This window comes from Dipodomys ordii, unplaced genomic scaffold, assembly GCF_000151885.1.
Source record: "Dipodomys ordii isolate 6190 unplaced genomic scaffold, Dord_2.0 Scaffold11, whole genome shotgun sequence".
NCBI classification, from domain to species: domain Eukaryota; kingdom Metazoa; phylum Chordata; class Mammalia; order Rodentia; family Heteromyidae; genus Dipodomys; species Dipodomys ordii.
Genome location: NW_012267227.1, coordinates 10,441,277 through 10,457,164, shown reverse-complemented (window position 1 = coordinate 10,457,164; position 15,888 = coordinate 10,441,277). Strand labels below are relative to the sequence as shown.

Sequence of the window (15,888 nt, the reverse complement as noted above, 5' to 3'; positions counted from 1 at the left end):
TGTTAAAATACATATTGCTTGCCTAAGAAGCAGTATACTCAAAACCTGACTTCTGAAATTTTAATACATATTGCCAGATGCCAGTAGCTCAACGCTACTCAAAAGGCTGAAATCTAAGGATCACGGTTCAAAGCCAGCCTGGGGAGGAAAGTCTGTGAGACTCTTATCTCCAACAGAAAACCAGAAGTAAGGCTGTGGCTCAAAGTGGTACAGTACTAGCCTTGAGCAAAAGAGTTCAGGGACAGCACCCAGGCCCTGAGTTCAAGGCCCATGACTAACAAAAATAAGTAAGTAAATGAATAAATAATAAAAATTTAAAAAATACATATTGCTGGGAAGTAGAGGTATGGCTCAAATGAGAGAACACCAGCCTTGAGTGAAAAAGCCAAGTGAGAGCACAAGGCCCTGTGTACCAGCCCTGGCACTGGCATACAGCAGTGTCTTTATTTGTTCCTGTGTACATGAGGCAGGAGACAGTCTGGAGAGCATATGGTTACCCCTGTGTCTCAGGTCTACAACACCCTCAGCCCCAATCAGGTTTTCCTGTGACACAAGGAGCACTTGAACCAGGCAGGCACTATTCAGCCTATGTTCTTCAGGATTGTAGATTGAAATGGCAGTACCCCCCGCCCCAGTCCTCTCTAGGAGGGGGAGGGATAACAAGCAGGGTGAAAGAGGATGATTATGGTCAAAGTATTATTTGCCTGTATGACTATAAAACAGTAAAACCTGCTGCAACTGGGGCTGGGAAGGTGGCTCAGTGGTAGAGTGCCTTGCTTTGCATGCATTAGGCCCTGGGTTCGATTCCTCAGCACCACATAAGTGGAAAGAAAAAAAAAAGCTGGAAGTGGTGCTGTGGCTCAAGTGGTAGAGCGCTAGCCTTGAGCTGAAGAGCTGAGGAACAGCGCCCAGGCTCAGAGTTCAGGCCCCACGACCGGACCCCCCCCCAAAAAAAGAAAAAAACCTGCTGCAATTATTGTAGCAAGGGGGTAAGGGAGAAGGGAATGTGATAGACGGGGTAAGATTGATTAGAATACATTATATATATGAGTACAAAGGTCTTAATGAAATCACCCCGTACATAACTAATGAATGCTTAAAAATAAAAAAAGAAGAAATAGAATTTATAAAAAGAATCTACATGGGCTAGAAGTAACACATGAAGAGGCATAAGCCAGGGCTCAGAGCTAAGGGTATTCTCTGAGGGAGAAAAAAAAAAAACAACCACCAGATTCTGGGAAGGTCTCTTGTGCAAAAAAGTATTTAAAGTCAGCTAGAAAATTCCCTTTACCTTGAGGGACTCATATTCCAGTTCTGCACCTCTAAGTTGTGGTCTTTCTTCTTCCTGGGGGGGAAGGGAGGGAGAAGTAAAAACTTTACATATAAGTTGGCATGTTTTTATTCTTGCAATGTTTATTTGTTCTTCAGAAACCAGTGAAGAAACTGGGTGCCAGTAATCCTAGCAGCCCAGGAGGCTGAGATCTGGAGGACCAAGGTTCAAAGCCAGCCCAAGCAAAAAAGTTTTAAGAGTCCATTTTCAGTTAAACAGCAAAATACTGGACTGCCCACAAAGAAATAAGAGAAGGAAAGGTTTCAGAAAGGGCCCTGGCCCCAGCAGCTCTGGTCCTGCCTGGGGCTGGGGTCAGGGCACCTGCTCACCTTGGCCTGCCAGGGACTGGGGCTAGGTGCCTCACTCTCACCTTGGCCTTGCTGCGCAGCACCTGCTCCTCTCTGCGGTCTAATTCGTCCTGCATCACCTGCTTCTCCTGCTCCAGCTCTGTGACTCTCTTCTGTAGCTTGAGGAACAAGGACATGTCCAGAGGTACTTTCTTCTCGCTCGGCTCCTGGACCACAGAAGTCACAGGACAGTCAAGAGGAGCCAATGACTGGCTTAACAGAAAATTAGTCCAGCTGACAAGAGAGAAATACATATCCAAACAATACGCACAACCAGCAGGCTCAAGCTAGGTAACAAGTGGAGAAATGCAATAAACAAAGTACTACTTCTTCCTTATCAGATTGGCAACAACTGAAAAGATTAACAGTGCCCTGTACTGTATTAGCAACAGTGTCTCACATGATATTGAGGGAAATAGAATATGCTGTGTTTATATGTTGGTCTGTTTGTACCTCAAGAGCTTGCAATTGCTAGGCAAGGGCTATATCACCCTTTTTCTTTTTCTTTTTTTTTTTGGGTCCGGTCGTGGGGCCTGAACTCTGGGCCTGGGCGCTGTCCCTCAGGTCTTCAGCTCAAGGCTAGCACTCTACCACTTGAGCCACAGCGCCACTTCCAGCTTTTTTTCCTGCTTATGTGGTGCTGAGAAATCGAACTCAGGGCCTCAAGCATGCAAGGCAAGCGCTCTACCACGGAACCACCTTCCCAGCCCTTGCTTTTTCTTTATTATGGCTAGTTTTTTGGTTTGTTTTTTTGGTCAGTCATGGGGCCTGAACTCTGGGCCTGGGCGCTGTCCCTCAGCAATTCAGCTCAAGGTGAGCGCTCTACCACCTGTGCCACAGAGCCACTTCTGGATTTCTGAGTGGTTTATTGGAAATAAGAATCTCAGAAAGTTTCTTGCCTGGGCTGGCTTTGAACTACCTCCTCAGATCTCAGCGTCCTGAGTAGCTAGGATTACAGGCGTGAGCCACCAGCACCTGGCTTTATGTCTATTTTTAAAGATAGGGCTCCATGCTTTTGCCAAGGCCAGTTTCTGACCACCCTGTGGCCCCTGTTCTCCAAGTAGTAGCATTACAGGTAGTCACCACCATGCTCAGCTTGTTCTTCTAAGTAGGGTCTTTACAAATTTATGTCTGGGGCTGGGAAGATGGCTCAGTGGTAGAGTGCTAGCCTTGAGCTGAAGAGCTGAGGGACGGCACCCAGGCCCAGAGTTCAGGCCCCACAACCAGACCCCCCCAAAAAAAAATTTATGTTTGTTTAATGGTATAGATAGCTATATCATCAATTGCTTAGCTATTACCTTACTGACTGGCATTGAGGCTATTTCTAATTTTTTGTTATTTAAATAATGTTTTGTCATTAAAAATAAACATCTTAGTACATAAATATCTGAACATTTCTTTTTTAATATTTTTTCTCTTTTAATTTATTTCTTTTATTTTTGTTTATGTGGTACTTGAACCCAGGTCATCATGCATGTAGGCAAGGTCTCTACCACTAAGTCACATTCCCAGCCCCATATCTAAACATTTCTAAGTCTTTTAAATTGGGGAAATTTATATTTCCAACAATATATAATAACTTGCCTTAAAAAAATGACTGCTATGCTTTTTTTTTGGGGGGGGTCCAGTCATGGGGCCTGAACTCTGGGCCTGGGCACTGTCCCTCAGCTCTTCAGCTCAAGGGGAGCACTCTACCACTTGAGCCACAGCGCCACTTCCGGCTTTTTTCTTTTTGCTTATGTGGTACTGAGGAATCGAACCCTGGGCCTCAGGCATGCAAGGCAAGCGCTCTACCACTGAGCCAACTTCCAAGTCCTATGCTTTAAAGAAATAAACTTTAGCTTATAGGTGATGATCTACCACTTGATCCACTCCTCTAGTGTGGCATTTTGCTGCTTAATTGAGGATAAGAATCTTACAGACTTTTCACCGCAGGCTGGTTTCAAAACAAGGATCCTCAGATCTGAGTAGCTTTACAGTAGTAAAATAGGATTACAGGCATGAGCTACCAGTTCTAGGCTAAGGTCTTACTTTTCAAATAGTTTATCTCAGCTTGAAATGGATTCCTCATAGCTTATATTTTTTGTACAAAGGATGTGCTAATGTAGAAAATGGAATTCTGAAGGAAACTATCACTATCAAAACATTAGAAACATGGGCTAGGAATGTGGCTCAGTAGTAGATTGCTTGCCTAGCATGCATGAAACCCTGGGTTCGAATCCTCAGTACCATATAAACAGAAAAGGCTGGAAGTGGCACTGTGGCTCAAGTTATAGCCTTGAGCAAAAGAAGCTCAGGGACAGTGCCCTGCCCCTGAGTTCAAACCCCAAGACTAGCAAAAACAAACAAACAAACAAACACCCAGAAACAAAAACAAACAAAGATAAAAACAAAAAAAATTAGAAACGAAAATGTGGGTATAGGGGGTATCCACCAGTGTGGTATAGCAGGTGCTTACCATGCAGAAGGCCCTGGGTTCAATGCCCAGCAGCAAAGTAAATGAAAGATTGATATGTGCAATACATCTACATCTACATATGCATATGCATGGCTAATTAAGCACCTGTAAGTCCCTTATAGAAAATGTTCCCTGTAGACAACATCATGGTGCCATCCTCCCCGTAACAGGGAAGATATGTAAAATATACCTCTGCTCTTGATGGGATGTCTTCCATTTCTGCCATTTCAGAGCTAAAGGTATACTCGGACTCGTTGCTGCTGTGGGTAGAGTCTGTTCTCTTGTGTCCAGGCTTAGGCACATTCTGCAAAGCAAATAATCTGGGTATAATGAACACAACATAATGAAACGAGGCATAATTAAGATTGTACTCGTTTGGACTTGGTCTCATTCCCACTCACTAACATGTACTGACAGCCCAGAGACCTAGGGTTCTACACTATCAATGACCCAATTCCTACCAAGGAGTGTGTCTGCTTGACAAGAACAAAACCAATCCAAATGAAAAATCTTCCATGAGCTGCATGCCAGTGGCTCATGCCTGGAATCCTAACTACTCAGGAGTCTGAGATCTGAGGATATGCGATTGAAGCCAGTCCAAGCAGAAGTGTATGTAATCTTCTTATCTTCAATTAACTGGCAAAAAGCAGGAAGCAGAAGTGTGGCTCAAGTGGTAGAGCACACTATCCTTGAACAAGAGAATAAGGTCCTAAGTTCAAGCCCCAGTAATGGTAAAAGACCCAAATAAGACTTTAGAACCTCTAGAACCATCCAGAGGTAGATGCACAGTGATATGGAGAATTATCAGACATAAATGCAAGTAGATTTACTCTATTTAAGAGTATGTACTTGCCCATGTAATTGTAATCTCTGTACAGTTTTTTCACAATAAAAAAAAACAAAGGGTATCTGTTACTACTGTATTAGATGTACTATTGTATTAGATGGTGTTTATTTAATAAAGTGGTTGTATTATTAAGAAAAAGAGGTGGATACACACTAGGACAAAGATCTTTAAAATTAGCATATTAAAATGGGTAAAGGCTGGGAATTAGCTCAGTAGTAAAGTATTTGCCTAATATTCATGAGGCACTGGATTCAAGCTCCAGAACTGGAAATGTGGCTTAGTGGTAGAGTAGTTACCTAGCATGAATAAAGCCCTGGGTTCAATTCCTTAGTACCACATACATAGAAAAAGCCAGAAGTGGCACTGTGGCTCAAGTGGTAGACTGCTAGCCTTGAGCAAAAGAAGCTCAGGGACAGTGCCCAGGACCTGAGTTCAAGCCCCAGAACTGGCCCAAAAAAAAGCCCTTATTTAGCCCATGTATGTTTATCATTACACAATGAACACCTTAAGATATGAATGGAAGAAATACTACTGTTTTCATCTTCTTAATTTTTTTGGGAGTGGGGGAAATTCTAGAGCTTCAACTCAGGACCTATTTCATTTTTTTTTTTTTTTTTGGTCAGCAGTGGGACTTGAATTCTGGGTCAGGGTACTGTCCTTGAGCTCTTCAGCTTAAGGTAAGCGCTCTACACTTGAGCCACAGTGCCACTTCGGGTTTTCTGGTGGTTAATTGGAGATAAGAGTCTCTCGGACTTTCCTGCCTGGGCTGGCTTTGAACCGTGATCCTCAGAGCTCAGCCTCCTGAGTAGCACCTGGTTATTTCATTCTTATTTAGCTTTTTCTCTCAAGGTTGACATTCTACTACTTGAGACACACCTCCACTTACAGCTTTTTGCTGATTAAGTGGAGATAAGAGCCTCAGATTTGTCTACTCTGGCTAGCTTTGAAAGGTGATCCTTGCATCTCAGTCTCCTGAGACTGGCCAAAGACGATAATCAAATCTGGAACTAGAATGTGAGAGCTGGTGGGCCATACTCTGACCCCATAGGCAACAGAGGGAGTCACAGGTGACAGATACAGTGGCAAGTCAGACAGCAAGCAAGACTTGCTGAGCTGGAGAGGGAGCCGGATTAACTGGTGGGAGGATGGTCACCACAGAAGGGCTCTTTCTAGACAGGTGATCCCACTAGAAACTCTCAGATAACTCTGGAATATGCTCAGAGAGAGATATAACCATGACACATACGTTTCTCATTTCATTTTCTGTGAGTTACAAGGCTCACGCTATTTACTACAGAACCAATGAAATTCTGTAGGAAAAAAAGTATAGGTTTAGCTTGGCTGACTGCTTAGCATAGCCATCTGAACTCAGATGCCATGTACTTATTAACATTCCCAATGGGATATAGACCTTAGCTCTAACTGGAACTGAAACACAAAGGAAGCAGAAAAGTTGGCATAGTTATCTAGTAAAGAGAGTGAAGAATGGAACTGTGGAGAACATGATGCTGAATGAGAGGAAAAGGATTCTAGAGAAAGCCAAAAAAGACAGAAACAAAGGAAAAAGGTTTCTGTTCCCTTCCCTTTTCTTTCTTCCACTTCCCTCTTTCCCCTCTTTTTCTCTCTCTTTTCCATGAGCACTGGGGAGTGCTGGGGCTTGAACTCAGGGCCACTATCTCTTAGCCTTTTTACTCAAGGATTATGCTCTACTACTTGAGCCATGACTCTACTTCTGGATTTTTGCTAGTTAATTAGATATAAAAGTCTCACAGATTTTCCTGCCCAGGTTGTCTTTGAGCCACATCCTCATATCTCAGCCTCCTGAGTAGCTGGGATTACAGGCATGAACCACCAGCGCCAAACTAGGAGGAAAGGTTTCAAAGGGACCAAATGCAGCAAGGAGACCGAGGAAGGCAGACCCCTTGTTAGAATTATGACCAACATTGAATTTCTCTTGATCATTTATCAATTAAGGAAGATTGGTGAGGTTTGAAACAAATCTCCAAATAAGCCTCCAATAACCAGCATTTGTAATCTCCTTTAGACTCATCTGCAGGGTGAGAATAATTCCTTTTGGGTTACATTTTAAAGAACTCTGACAAGCAGATTCTGACAGAAGTAAAATATGAAATTAAAACAACAACAACAACTCTTACTCCACAGATACCAAATTACCTTCTTTCCATAGGAGGTGATTTCAGGGCATTCTGGCCCTTCCTACCATTAGATCACCCTCGCGGCTGATACGTGCGGGGGACAAAAAAGCCTGGGGACTCAGCTCCTGATAGGAGCACTGGGTGACCCGGGAGAGCAAGAGCTACTCCGAATAAAGTACAGAAGAGTCTTTGAAAGGGATAAGATAAACTATTACAGAAAAGTCAAATTTCTTTTTATAGGAGTTTATCTTGGAAATTATAGAAGAACCCACTGGAAGAAATACTCATTTATATTAAATATTTGCTTCATATGCAAAGTTTCCATTAAGCCATTCCATATAGAAAACAAAATCCTACTGGATTGACTTTATGCTGTCATATAACCCAGCCTTCAAAGTATTTGACTTTACTGAACTACTGAGAAATAAAAGTTGCATTTCTGGGATTACATTATTTTTCCCCGCCTGGTCCTGGGACTTCAACTCAGGGCCTAGGCACTATCCCTGAGCTTGTGTTCTCTTTTTTTTTTTGGGGGGGGGAGCAGTCCGGTCGTGAGGCCTGAACTCTGGGCCTGGGCGCTGTCCCTCAACTCTTCAGCTCAAGGCTAGCACTCTACCACTTGAGCCACAGCGTCACTTCCAGCTTTTTTCTTTTTGCTTATGTGGTGCTGAGGAATTGAACCCAGAGCCTCAGGCATGCAAGGCAAGCGCTCTACCACTGAGCCACCTTCCTAGCCCATCCCTGAACTTTTGTACTCAAGGCTAGTGCTCTACCATTTGAGCCATTGCTCTACCTCTGGCTTTTTGCTAATTGGAGGTAAGTCTCACAGACATTTCTGCCTGGGCTGGCTTCATACCATGCTCCATCAAAGGAGCAGCTTCCTGAGTAGCTAAGGATTACAGGCTCTGAACCACTAGCACCTGCTTATTTTGTTGCTGTTGTCATTGTTATTATTATTGTTATTATTTGTTGACCATTCTGAAACTGGGTGATAATGTGGAATATGGAGATCATGCTATTATTCTATTTACTTTTGCACATACCTAAAATCTTGCCTCTCAAAGCAAAAAAAAAAAAAAAAGCAAAAACAAAGTGTGCTAACATACACCTGTAATCCCACTCAAAAGGAGAAAGCTGGAGGACTGTGAATTCACATCCAGTTTGGGCTATGTAGTGAGACCCTAAACCTTTCCTCTGGCCTCCCCCCACCAAGTAGTGCTGGGCTCACCACCATCAAGGTCATCTCTTCCTTGAGGTCATCGTATCGTTCTTCCAGGCGACTGAACTCATTCAGAAGGTTCTGATACCTCAGCCTCTCATCATTTAGATCAAGTTCCAGTTGTTTTGTTTCTTCTACTAACTTCTTCTCCATAGTTTCTGAAAGAAACAAAGAAAGAAGAAGATTTCCAGAACAAAGATGGTTTTCCAGAAGATGGCTCCCCAAAATCTTCCAGTTCTGTTCATGGGGTTCACTTTTAGCACCAGTACTAGAATATCCAGTGAATGCAGAGAAAGCAAAATGTGACCCCCAAAGGAGAAGTCAGAGACAGCCGGGTGCTGGTGGCTCATGTTTATAATCCTAATCAAGAGTCTGAGATCTGAAGATCGCAGTTCAAAGCCAGGCAGACACATCCACAAGGCCCTTACCTACAACTAACTACCAAAATGCTGAAAGTGGAGCTGTGGCTCCAAGTGGTAGACTGGGAGCCTGGAGCCCCAAAGCTAAGCCAGAGAGCAAGCTCCAACAGTGGCACACTCACAGAACAAGGCAGAGACATTTCTCAAAAGAATGGCAAGTTTCAAGAAACACAGCTCCTCTACTCTAACAGAGCTTGCCTGTTTTCTTCTGCCTCCTGGCTGCATCATATCATTGAGAACATGGGGTTCCCAGCCTCTTCTTCCTCTGCTAACCAGATACATGCTTTGTCATCTCTGCTATCATCTATCTTGGCCAGCTCTCATGCTTGGGGAACCCGAACTTTTCCATCTAAGCCCCTTCTCCCAGTCCCCTACCATTCTGTCTTCTCCAGTCCCAGTGTTTGGATTGCTCTAGGCTAGGATGTGGTCTCCCAGATTCATTTTTAGTGGCAGGTGGTACAAATTAAAAAGACGCACGTCGGCTCTATGTTTTAACTCCATGAGCCAACCGGTGACTTGTAACATTATGCTTCCACCATCACACTCTTGACCCTTACTTTGTGGATTCATCTTCATTTTCCCTGCCTGCTTCAACATTTCTGTGCTCTATAGTTCCATGAGGCAAGTGCCAGGTCACAACTGATACTGCCAGGCCTACCACAGTGCTTCCCCAGTGCTGCTTTCATGGGTCACGAATGAATGAATGAATGAATGAACAAAACAAGCAATGAATTGTTTCTCTCTAAAATACTCTATAAAACTACGTTCCAGCTGGGTACCGGTAGCTCACACCTGTAATCCTAGCTACACAGGAGGCTGAGATCTGAGGATCTCAAAGCCAGCCCAGGCAGGAAAAGTTGGTGAGACTCTTATCTCCAATAAACCACTCAGAAAACTGGAAGTGGCGCTGAGGCTCAAGTGGTAGACTGCCTGCCTTGAGCTGAAGAGCTGAGGGACAGTGCGCAGGCCCAGAGTTCAAGCCCCACAATCAACAACAACAACAAAAGAAACACATATCTCTGCTACATTAGAGCTTAAGAATTCTTACTAAACCAACAGGAACACTGTAAGTCATAACTTATAAATCATGTATGCAGAACAAATTAATTTTTTAGCAAGATTATGTATGTAAGCCCTTTACAATACTTTTATATCACCTTTACAATAAAATTTAATTTTTTTTTAAATTTTTTTAAATTTTTTTTTGGTCCGGTTGTGGGGTCTGAACTCTGGGCCTGAGCACTGTCCCTCAGCTCTTCAGCTCAAGGCTAGTGCCCTACCACTTAAGCCATAGCGCCACTTCCGGCTTTTTTCTTTTTGCTTATGTGGTGCTGAGGAATTGAACCCAGGGCCTCAGGCATGCAAGGCAAGCGCTCTACCACTGAGCCAACTTCCCAGCCCTACAATAAAATTTAAATTAAAAAAAAAGATTACATGTCTGGGAAGGTGACTTAGTGGTAGAGTGCTTGTCTAGCATGCATGAAGCCCTGAGTTTGATTCCTCAGTACCACACAAACAGAAAAAGCTGGAAGTGGAGCTGTGGCTCAAATGGCAGAGTGCTAGCCTTGAGCTTCTTAGAAGCTCAGGGACAGTGCCCAGAAAAAAAAAAAAAAAGATTACATATGACATTAACTGAGAGTACATACATGAGAGATCAGGTTTTATTAGTTCACCAACAAATTCAACCAAAATGTTTGGGCTCTTATTACTTGTAAGTATGGGAAATGTATTTGACAATAGCCTCCACTTTTGAAAATATTTAAGCTCAGGGAGCCCTGTATCTGCTCACAGGCTGATGAGGGTGGTGGGTGGCATGCAGTAGGCCGGCCCCGCCAGCCTTACCTGTCATCTCCTTCGCCTGTTCCACGATGCGGTGATTGAGGACCTCTTTCTCCTGCTTCAGCAAACTATTTTCTTCCTTCAGGTTCGACACCAGCTATAAAAAGAAAACAGACAAATGAGATGTAGAGACCATACAGCCCTCACGTCTGCCTTACAAGACATGCCTAGATAAGTCTAGCCATCCAGAAAAGCTGACTCAAGACGACTCTCTCCACATGGCCTTCTAGGAAAAACCACCATCACACCTGTCTTTTCTCTGGCTATGAGACCCTGTAGATGCCTCTTTCTAGCTCCTATAAATGATTTACTTTTCTGGCTGCTCTGTTGGACTAGAAACCCCTGGAGGACAAGGATGGTGAGGGTGGCCGTTCTACAATTCACCATTTGTTCTTAACACCATGAAACTATTTCGACACCAAAACAAAGCTCATGTGCACCCACAATCCAAGTAGGGAGAGTAAGGGGGTTAAAAAGGACATGAAGTTATTTTGGGGAAGTTTATTGAAGACCTTCTGATGCTCCCTCGAACTTATTTTTTTTTATGCAGCTTGAACTCAGGGCTTGGGCACTGTCCCTGAGCTACTTTTGCTAAAGGCTAGCATTCTACCACTAAGCCACAGCACCACTTCTGGCCTTTTCTGTTTATGTGACACTGAGTAATCAAAACCAGGGCTTCATGCATGCTAGGCAAGCACTCAACCACTAAGCCACTTTCCCAGCTCCTTCTAACTTATTTTGAAAAAGAAAATTTCTTTTTCATCCCCTTTGAAGACTATTCAAGGACTAGTCCTTTCATCCCATGTTTTTCAGAAGTACTGGCCTTATAACAATGTCCATGTGGTTGGGAAGGTGGCTTAGTGGTAGAGTGCTTGCCTAGCATGCATCAAGCCTTGGGTTCAATTCCTCAGTACTACATACACAGAAAAAGCCAGAAGTGGTGCTCTGGCTCAAGTGGTAGAATGCTAGCCTTTAACAAAAGTAGCTCAGGGACAGTGCTCAGGCCTTGAGTTCAGACCCAGGACTGGCAAAACAAAACAAAACAAAAATAAAACAATGTCAATATGCTTTCTGCCAGGAACTGCCCACTGAAAATAGTTAAAATAAGCTCAGCCCCACAGTGGCTTATGCCTGTAATCCTAGCTATTCAGAACGCTTAAAATCTTGAGGATTCAGGTGCCAAGCCAGCCCAGGCAGAAAAGTCCATGACACTCCATCCTCAGTTAACCAACACAAAGCTGGGGTGGAGGCATTAAAGATAGTACAAGTATAGAAGGTATAAGTATAGGAGGCATGGCTCAAGTGGTAGAACGCCAGCGTGGAACAGAAAAAGTGGGAGCATGAGGCCCTGAGTTCAAGCCATAGAAAGAAATAAGTCAGGGCTGGGAAGGTGGCTCAGTGGTAGAGCGCTTGCCTTGCATGCCTGAGGCCCTGGGTTCAATTCCTCAGCACCACATAAGCAGGGGGGGAAAAAGCTGGAAGTGGCGCTGTGGCTCAAGTGGTAGAGTGCTAGCCTTGAGCTGAAGAGCTGAGGGACAGTGCCCAAGCCCAGAGTTCAGGGCCCACCACCAGACCCAAAAAAGAAAGAAAGAAAGAAAGAAAGAAAGGAAGGAAGAAAAAAAGAAAGAAAGAAAGAAAGGAAAAGAAAGAAAGAAAGAAGTCAGTAAAGAAAAAGCCAACCAGGATTCTGGCGAGGAGTAATAGCAGACACAGTCAAACCTGGCTTTGTTAAAGATGGTGATCTCAGTGGAATCTCTCAAAATTGATGACTATTTTCCAGTAAGTTTTCTGCTGAGGTACTTTTGGAAATGATCTCCCCACTACTTGAGCATCTCCAGTGCTCTAGTCTTTAATAGTGTTAATATTAGTTACAACAAATTAGCAGAAATGGAAGATGTCTGAGGGTGGCTCTATCTGCTCTCTCTCTCTCTCTCTCTCTTTCTCTCTCTGTGTCTGTGTCTGGACTTCACACATGTGACTGAAGGTTTCCATAAGGATTCCCACCCTCAGGAACTAGTGGCTCCTTGTCTGATTTGCTTCCTAACAGTGGTAGGTTTTCTACTTATGAAAAGGACACTTGGGAGGCTACAGTAGGAGGATTGTGAATTTGAGGCCAGCCAGGGCTAGTAAAAGACTGTATTTAAAACAGGGTTTAAATATACCCCTAAATTTCATGTGTTGGAAACTCAATCACCACATCCACGGATTACCTGTGACTGGGGCATGAGGACTCCACTGTCTTCAATGGAATAACCTATTAATGGATGAATGGGTTATTGAGGGTGTGACTTTGTGGAAGTAGTGATCTTTCTCGGGGACCCTGGTTCTGTTGTGCCAGTGATGCCTCTGCCATGTTAAGACACCTCACCAGGCCCTCTCCTGATGCTGGCACCATGTTCTGGGCTAAGTAAACCTCTTTTCCTATTCAACCCAGGTATTTTGTTTCATGGGGGAGAACTGACTCATATTTGTATTTTCTTTTCTTTTTTTTTTGGGGTCCGGTCATGGGGCCTGAACTCTGGGCCTGGGCACTGTCCCTCAGCTCTTCAGCTCAAGGCTAGCGCCCTACCACTTGAGCCACAGCGCCACTTCTGGCTTTTTTTCTTTTTGCTTATGTGGTGCTGAGGAATCAAACCCAGGGCCTCATGCATGCAAGACAAGCGCTCTACCACTGAGCCACCTTCCCAGCCCCTACATTTTCGATTAAAATGAATGTTGAGCTATATATATATACCACATCAAGATGACAGCATATTTACTTGTGCAAGGAATAGAAGAGAATATGGCCTTCAATTCCTACCTGCTCAGTTTCTTGTTTATATCTATCTGCTCGTTCTTCAATGGATTTTTTCTCTGACTGGGTTTGTTCCAGGTCTTTCCGGAGCTTGGCAATTTCTTCCTGTAGACTCAGGACCCGTCCAGTGGCAACCTTAGCCTCCTCCTCACTTAGCTGAAGACGTTCTAAGTCACTTCGTAGTTTCTCAGTCTCAGAGCTGTATGCGCCTTCCAGACTGGTCAGTTTCTCCATTAGGCATTTGTAGTCTTTATTCTTTAAACAAACACAGAAGGAACAATAAAATAATGAAAACAAACCAGCTTACTAATCAGACTCTTGTTATCTATCATAACACTGATGCAGGACCTAACCTTGCAATACTGAAACCATCACAATACTCCTTGATTGCACATTTCCTTTGCATAAGGAGTAGATGGAGATGGACATTAGTTACCACCTGCTCAACATTTATAACACAACCAATACCTTCTAGTGACATAACTAGAAGAAAGCGCAACACAACTGTCTTACATGATATGCAACATGCATGTGATTTTCTCATAAATCACAAATTGAATTAAATAGTCAATTCTTAGTTTTGTGACTCTATTTTTTTTTTTTTTGCCAGCCCTGAGGCTTGAAATCTGGGCCTGGGTACTCTCCCTAAGCTTCCACTCAGCCACTAAGGCTACCACTTAAGCCACAGAGCCACTTCCAGACTTTTCTGTTTATGTGGTACTGAGGAATCGAACCCAGGACTTGATGCATGCTAGGCAAGCACTCTACCACTAAGCCACATTCCCAGCCCGATTTTGTGACTCTTAATGTATAAACAGGGGAATGTATACTTGGTCTTGAAAATGGATCAGGGTGCTATTAGAAACCATGTAAGACTGAGTGCTGCTGGCTCTCACCTAGCTACCCAGGAGACTGAGATCTGAGGATTGAGATTCAAAGCCAGCATGGGCAGGAAAGCCCGTGAGACTCTTATCTCCAATTAACCATTAGAAAACTGGAAGTGGCGCTGTGCCTCAGTGGTAGAGTGCTAGCCTTGAGCAGAAGTACTCAGGGACAGCATCCAACCCCAAGTTCAAGCCCCACACCAACCAAAAAAAAAAAAAAAAGCTCAAGGACAGTGCCCAGACCCTGAGTTTAATCCTCATGACTGAAAAAAAAGCCAAAAACAGGGTTGCAGGCATGGCTCAAGTGGTAGAGTGTCATGTGAGCAAGCCTAAAGCTCTAAATTCAAACCCCTGTACCTTTAAAGCAAAACAAAACAAAAAAATCTTATGTACTAGCTAAATGATACATAAAAATGATAAAGTGGTTTTAGAAAAATCACTAGTTTTTATACATCTCTATGTATCTCAAAATTTGTCTCATTCAGAAAACCTTCCTAACAAGTATTATTTCATTCTAACCCCTACCTTTTCTATCCTATTGTTTACATGCTCTTAATTACCTTTATGTAATTTGCATGTGCTAAAATATTATTTAGGAACTATTGCCAAGCAATCAAATCTTATCTCTGCAAACAGATTATAGCTCAGACTTCTTCCCGCTTCTGTGCTAAATAACCCATAAAAAAAATTTTACCTTTTGAAAAGCAATGATAAGGGTAAAAGAGTCCTATAAATTATAAAATGCAGGGGAGGAGAAGAGGGGAGTATGGTCGTGGAGATGGGAGGGCAGGGATGGTAGGGGAAAAACAAAGGAGGAGGCAACACTGCTTGATAAGAAATGCATTTATCCTTTTCCATGTAATTCTAACCCCTCTGTACGGTATTTTCACAATTAAAAAAAAAAGAAGTCTCAGAGGGGGGAGGCTGGGAAGGGATGTGAAGGGTAAACAAAGGAGGAGGATGCAATGCTTGGTAAGAAATGTACGCATTATCCTGCCCATGTAATTGTAACCCCTCTGTACAGTATGTTCACAAATAAAATTAAATTAAATTAAAAAAAAGAAGTCTCATATAACTAATATAGCAGAATATTTATGATATAGTAAAAATAAAATCCAAGAATGAGAAAAAAAAGAAATGTACTTATTACCTTGCTCATGTAATTGTAACCCCTCTGTATGATATTTTCACAATAAAAAATGTACTAAAAAATTCTAAATTTTTTTTTGGGGGGGTCCAGTTGTGGGGCCTGAACTTTGGGCCTGGGCACTGTCCCTCAGCTCTTCAGCCCAAGGTTAGCACTCTTCCACTGGAGCCACAGCGCCACTTCTGGGTTTTTTTTCTGCTTATGTGGTGCTGAGGAATCAAACCCAGGGCCTCATGCATGCAAGGCAAACGCTCTACCACTGATTCACCTTCCCAGCCCTGTACTAAAAAATTATGAAGTGCAAATATAAAATACAATATGAAAACAGTTGTTTAAGGATACAGGTGGACCTGTTGCAACAATGAGAAGTACAAGTTGTCATGTCCAAAATGAGCTTTACAACGTCGGTTCCGGGGGGGGGGAGAAGGATTGGGACTGGGCAGGGAGG

The 15,888-nt window shown here is 43.2% G+C and overlaps 1 protein-coding gene across 1 annotated transcript in view; it reads right to left on the bottom strand.

Moving 5' to 3' along the window:
* Myo5a (myosin VA (heavy chain 12, myoxin)) overlaps positions 1 to 15,888 on the bottom strand; it is an 84,174-nt gene that overhangs the window by 34,981 nt on the left and 33,305 nt on the right. Inside the window, 6 exon segments of the mRNA XM_013009954.1 lie at positions 1,292 to 1,345; positions 1,701 to 1,844; positions 4,326 to 4,439; positions 8,367 to 8,515; positions 10,619 to 10,712; positions 13,416 to 13,664. Of these exon segments, the coding sequence (XP_012865408.1) occupies positions 1,292 to 1,345; positions 1,701 to 1,844; positions 4,326 to 4,439; positions 8,367 to 8,515; positions 10,619 to 10,712; positions 13,416 to 13,664 (804 nt within the window).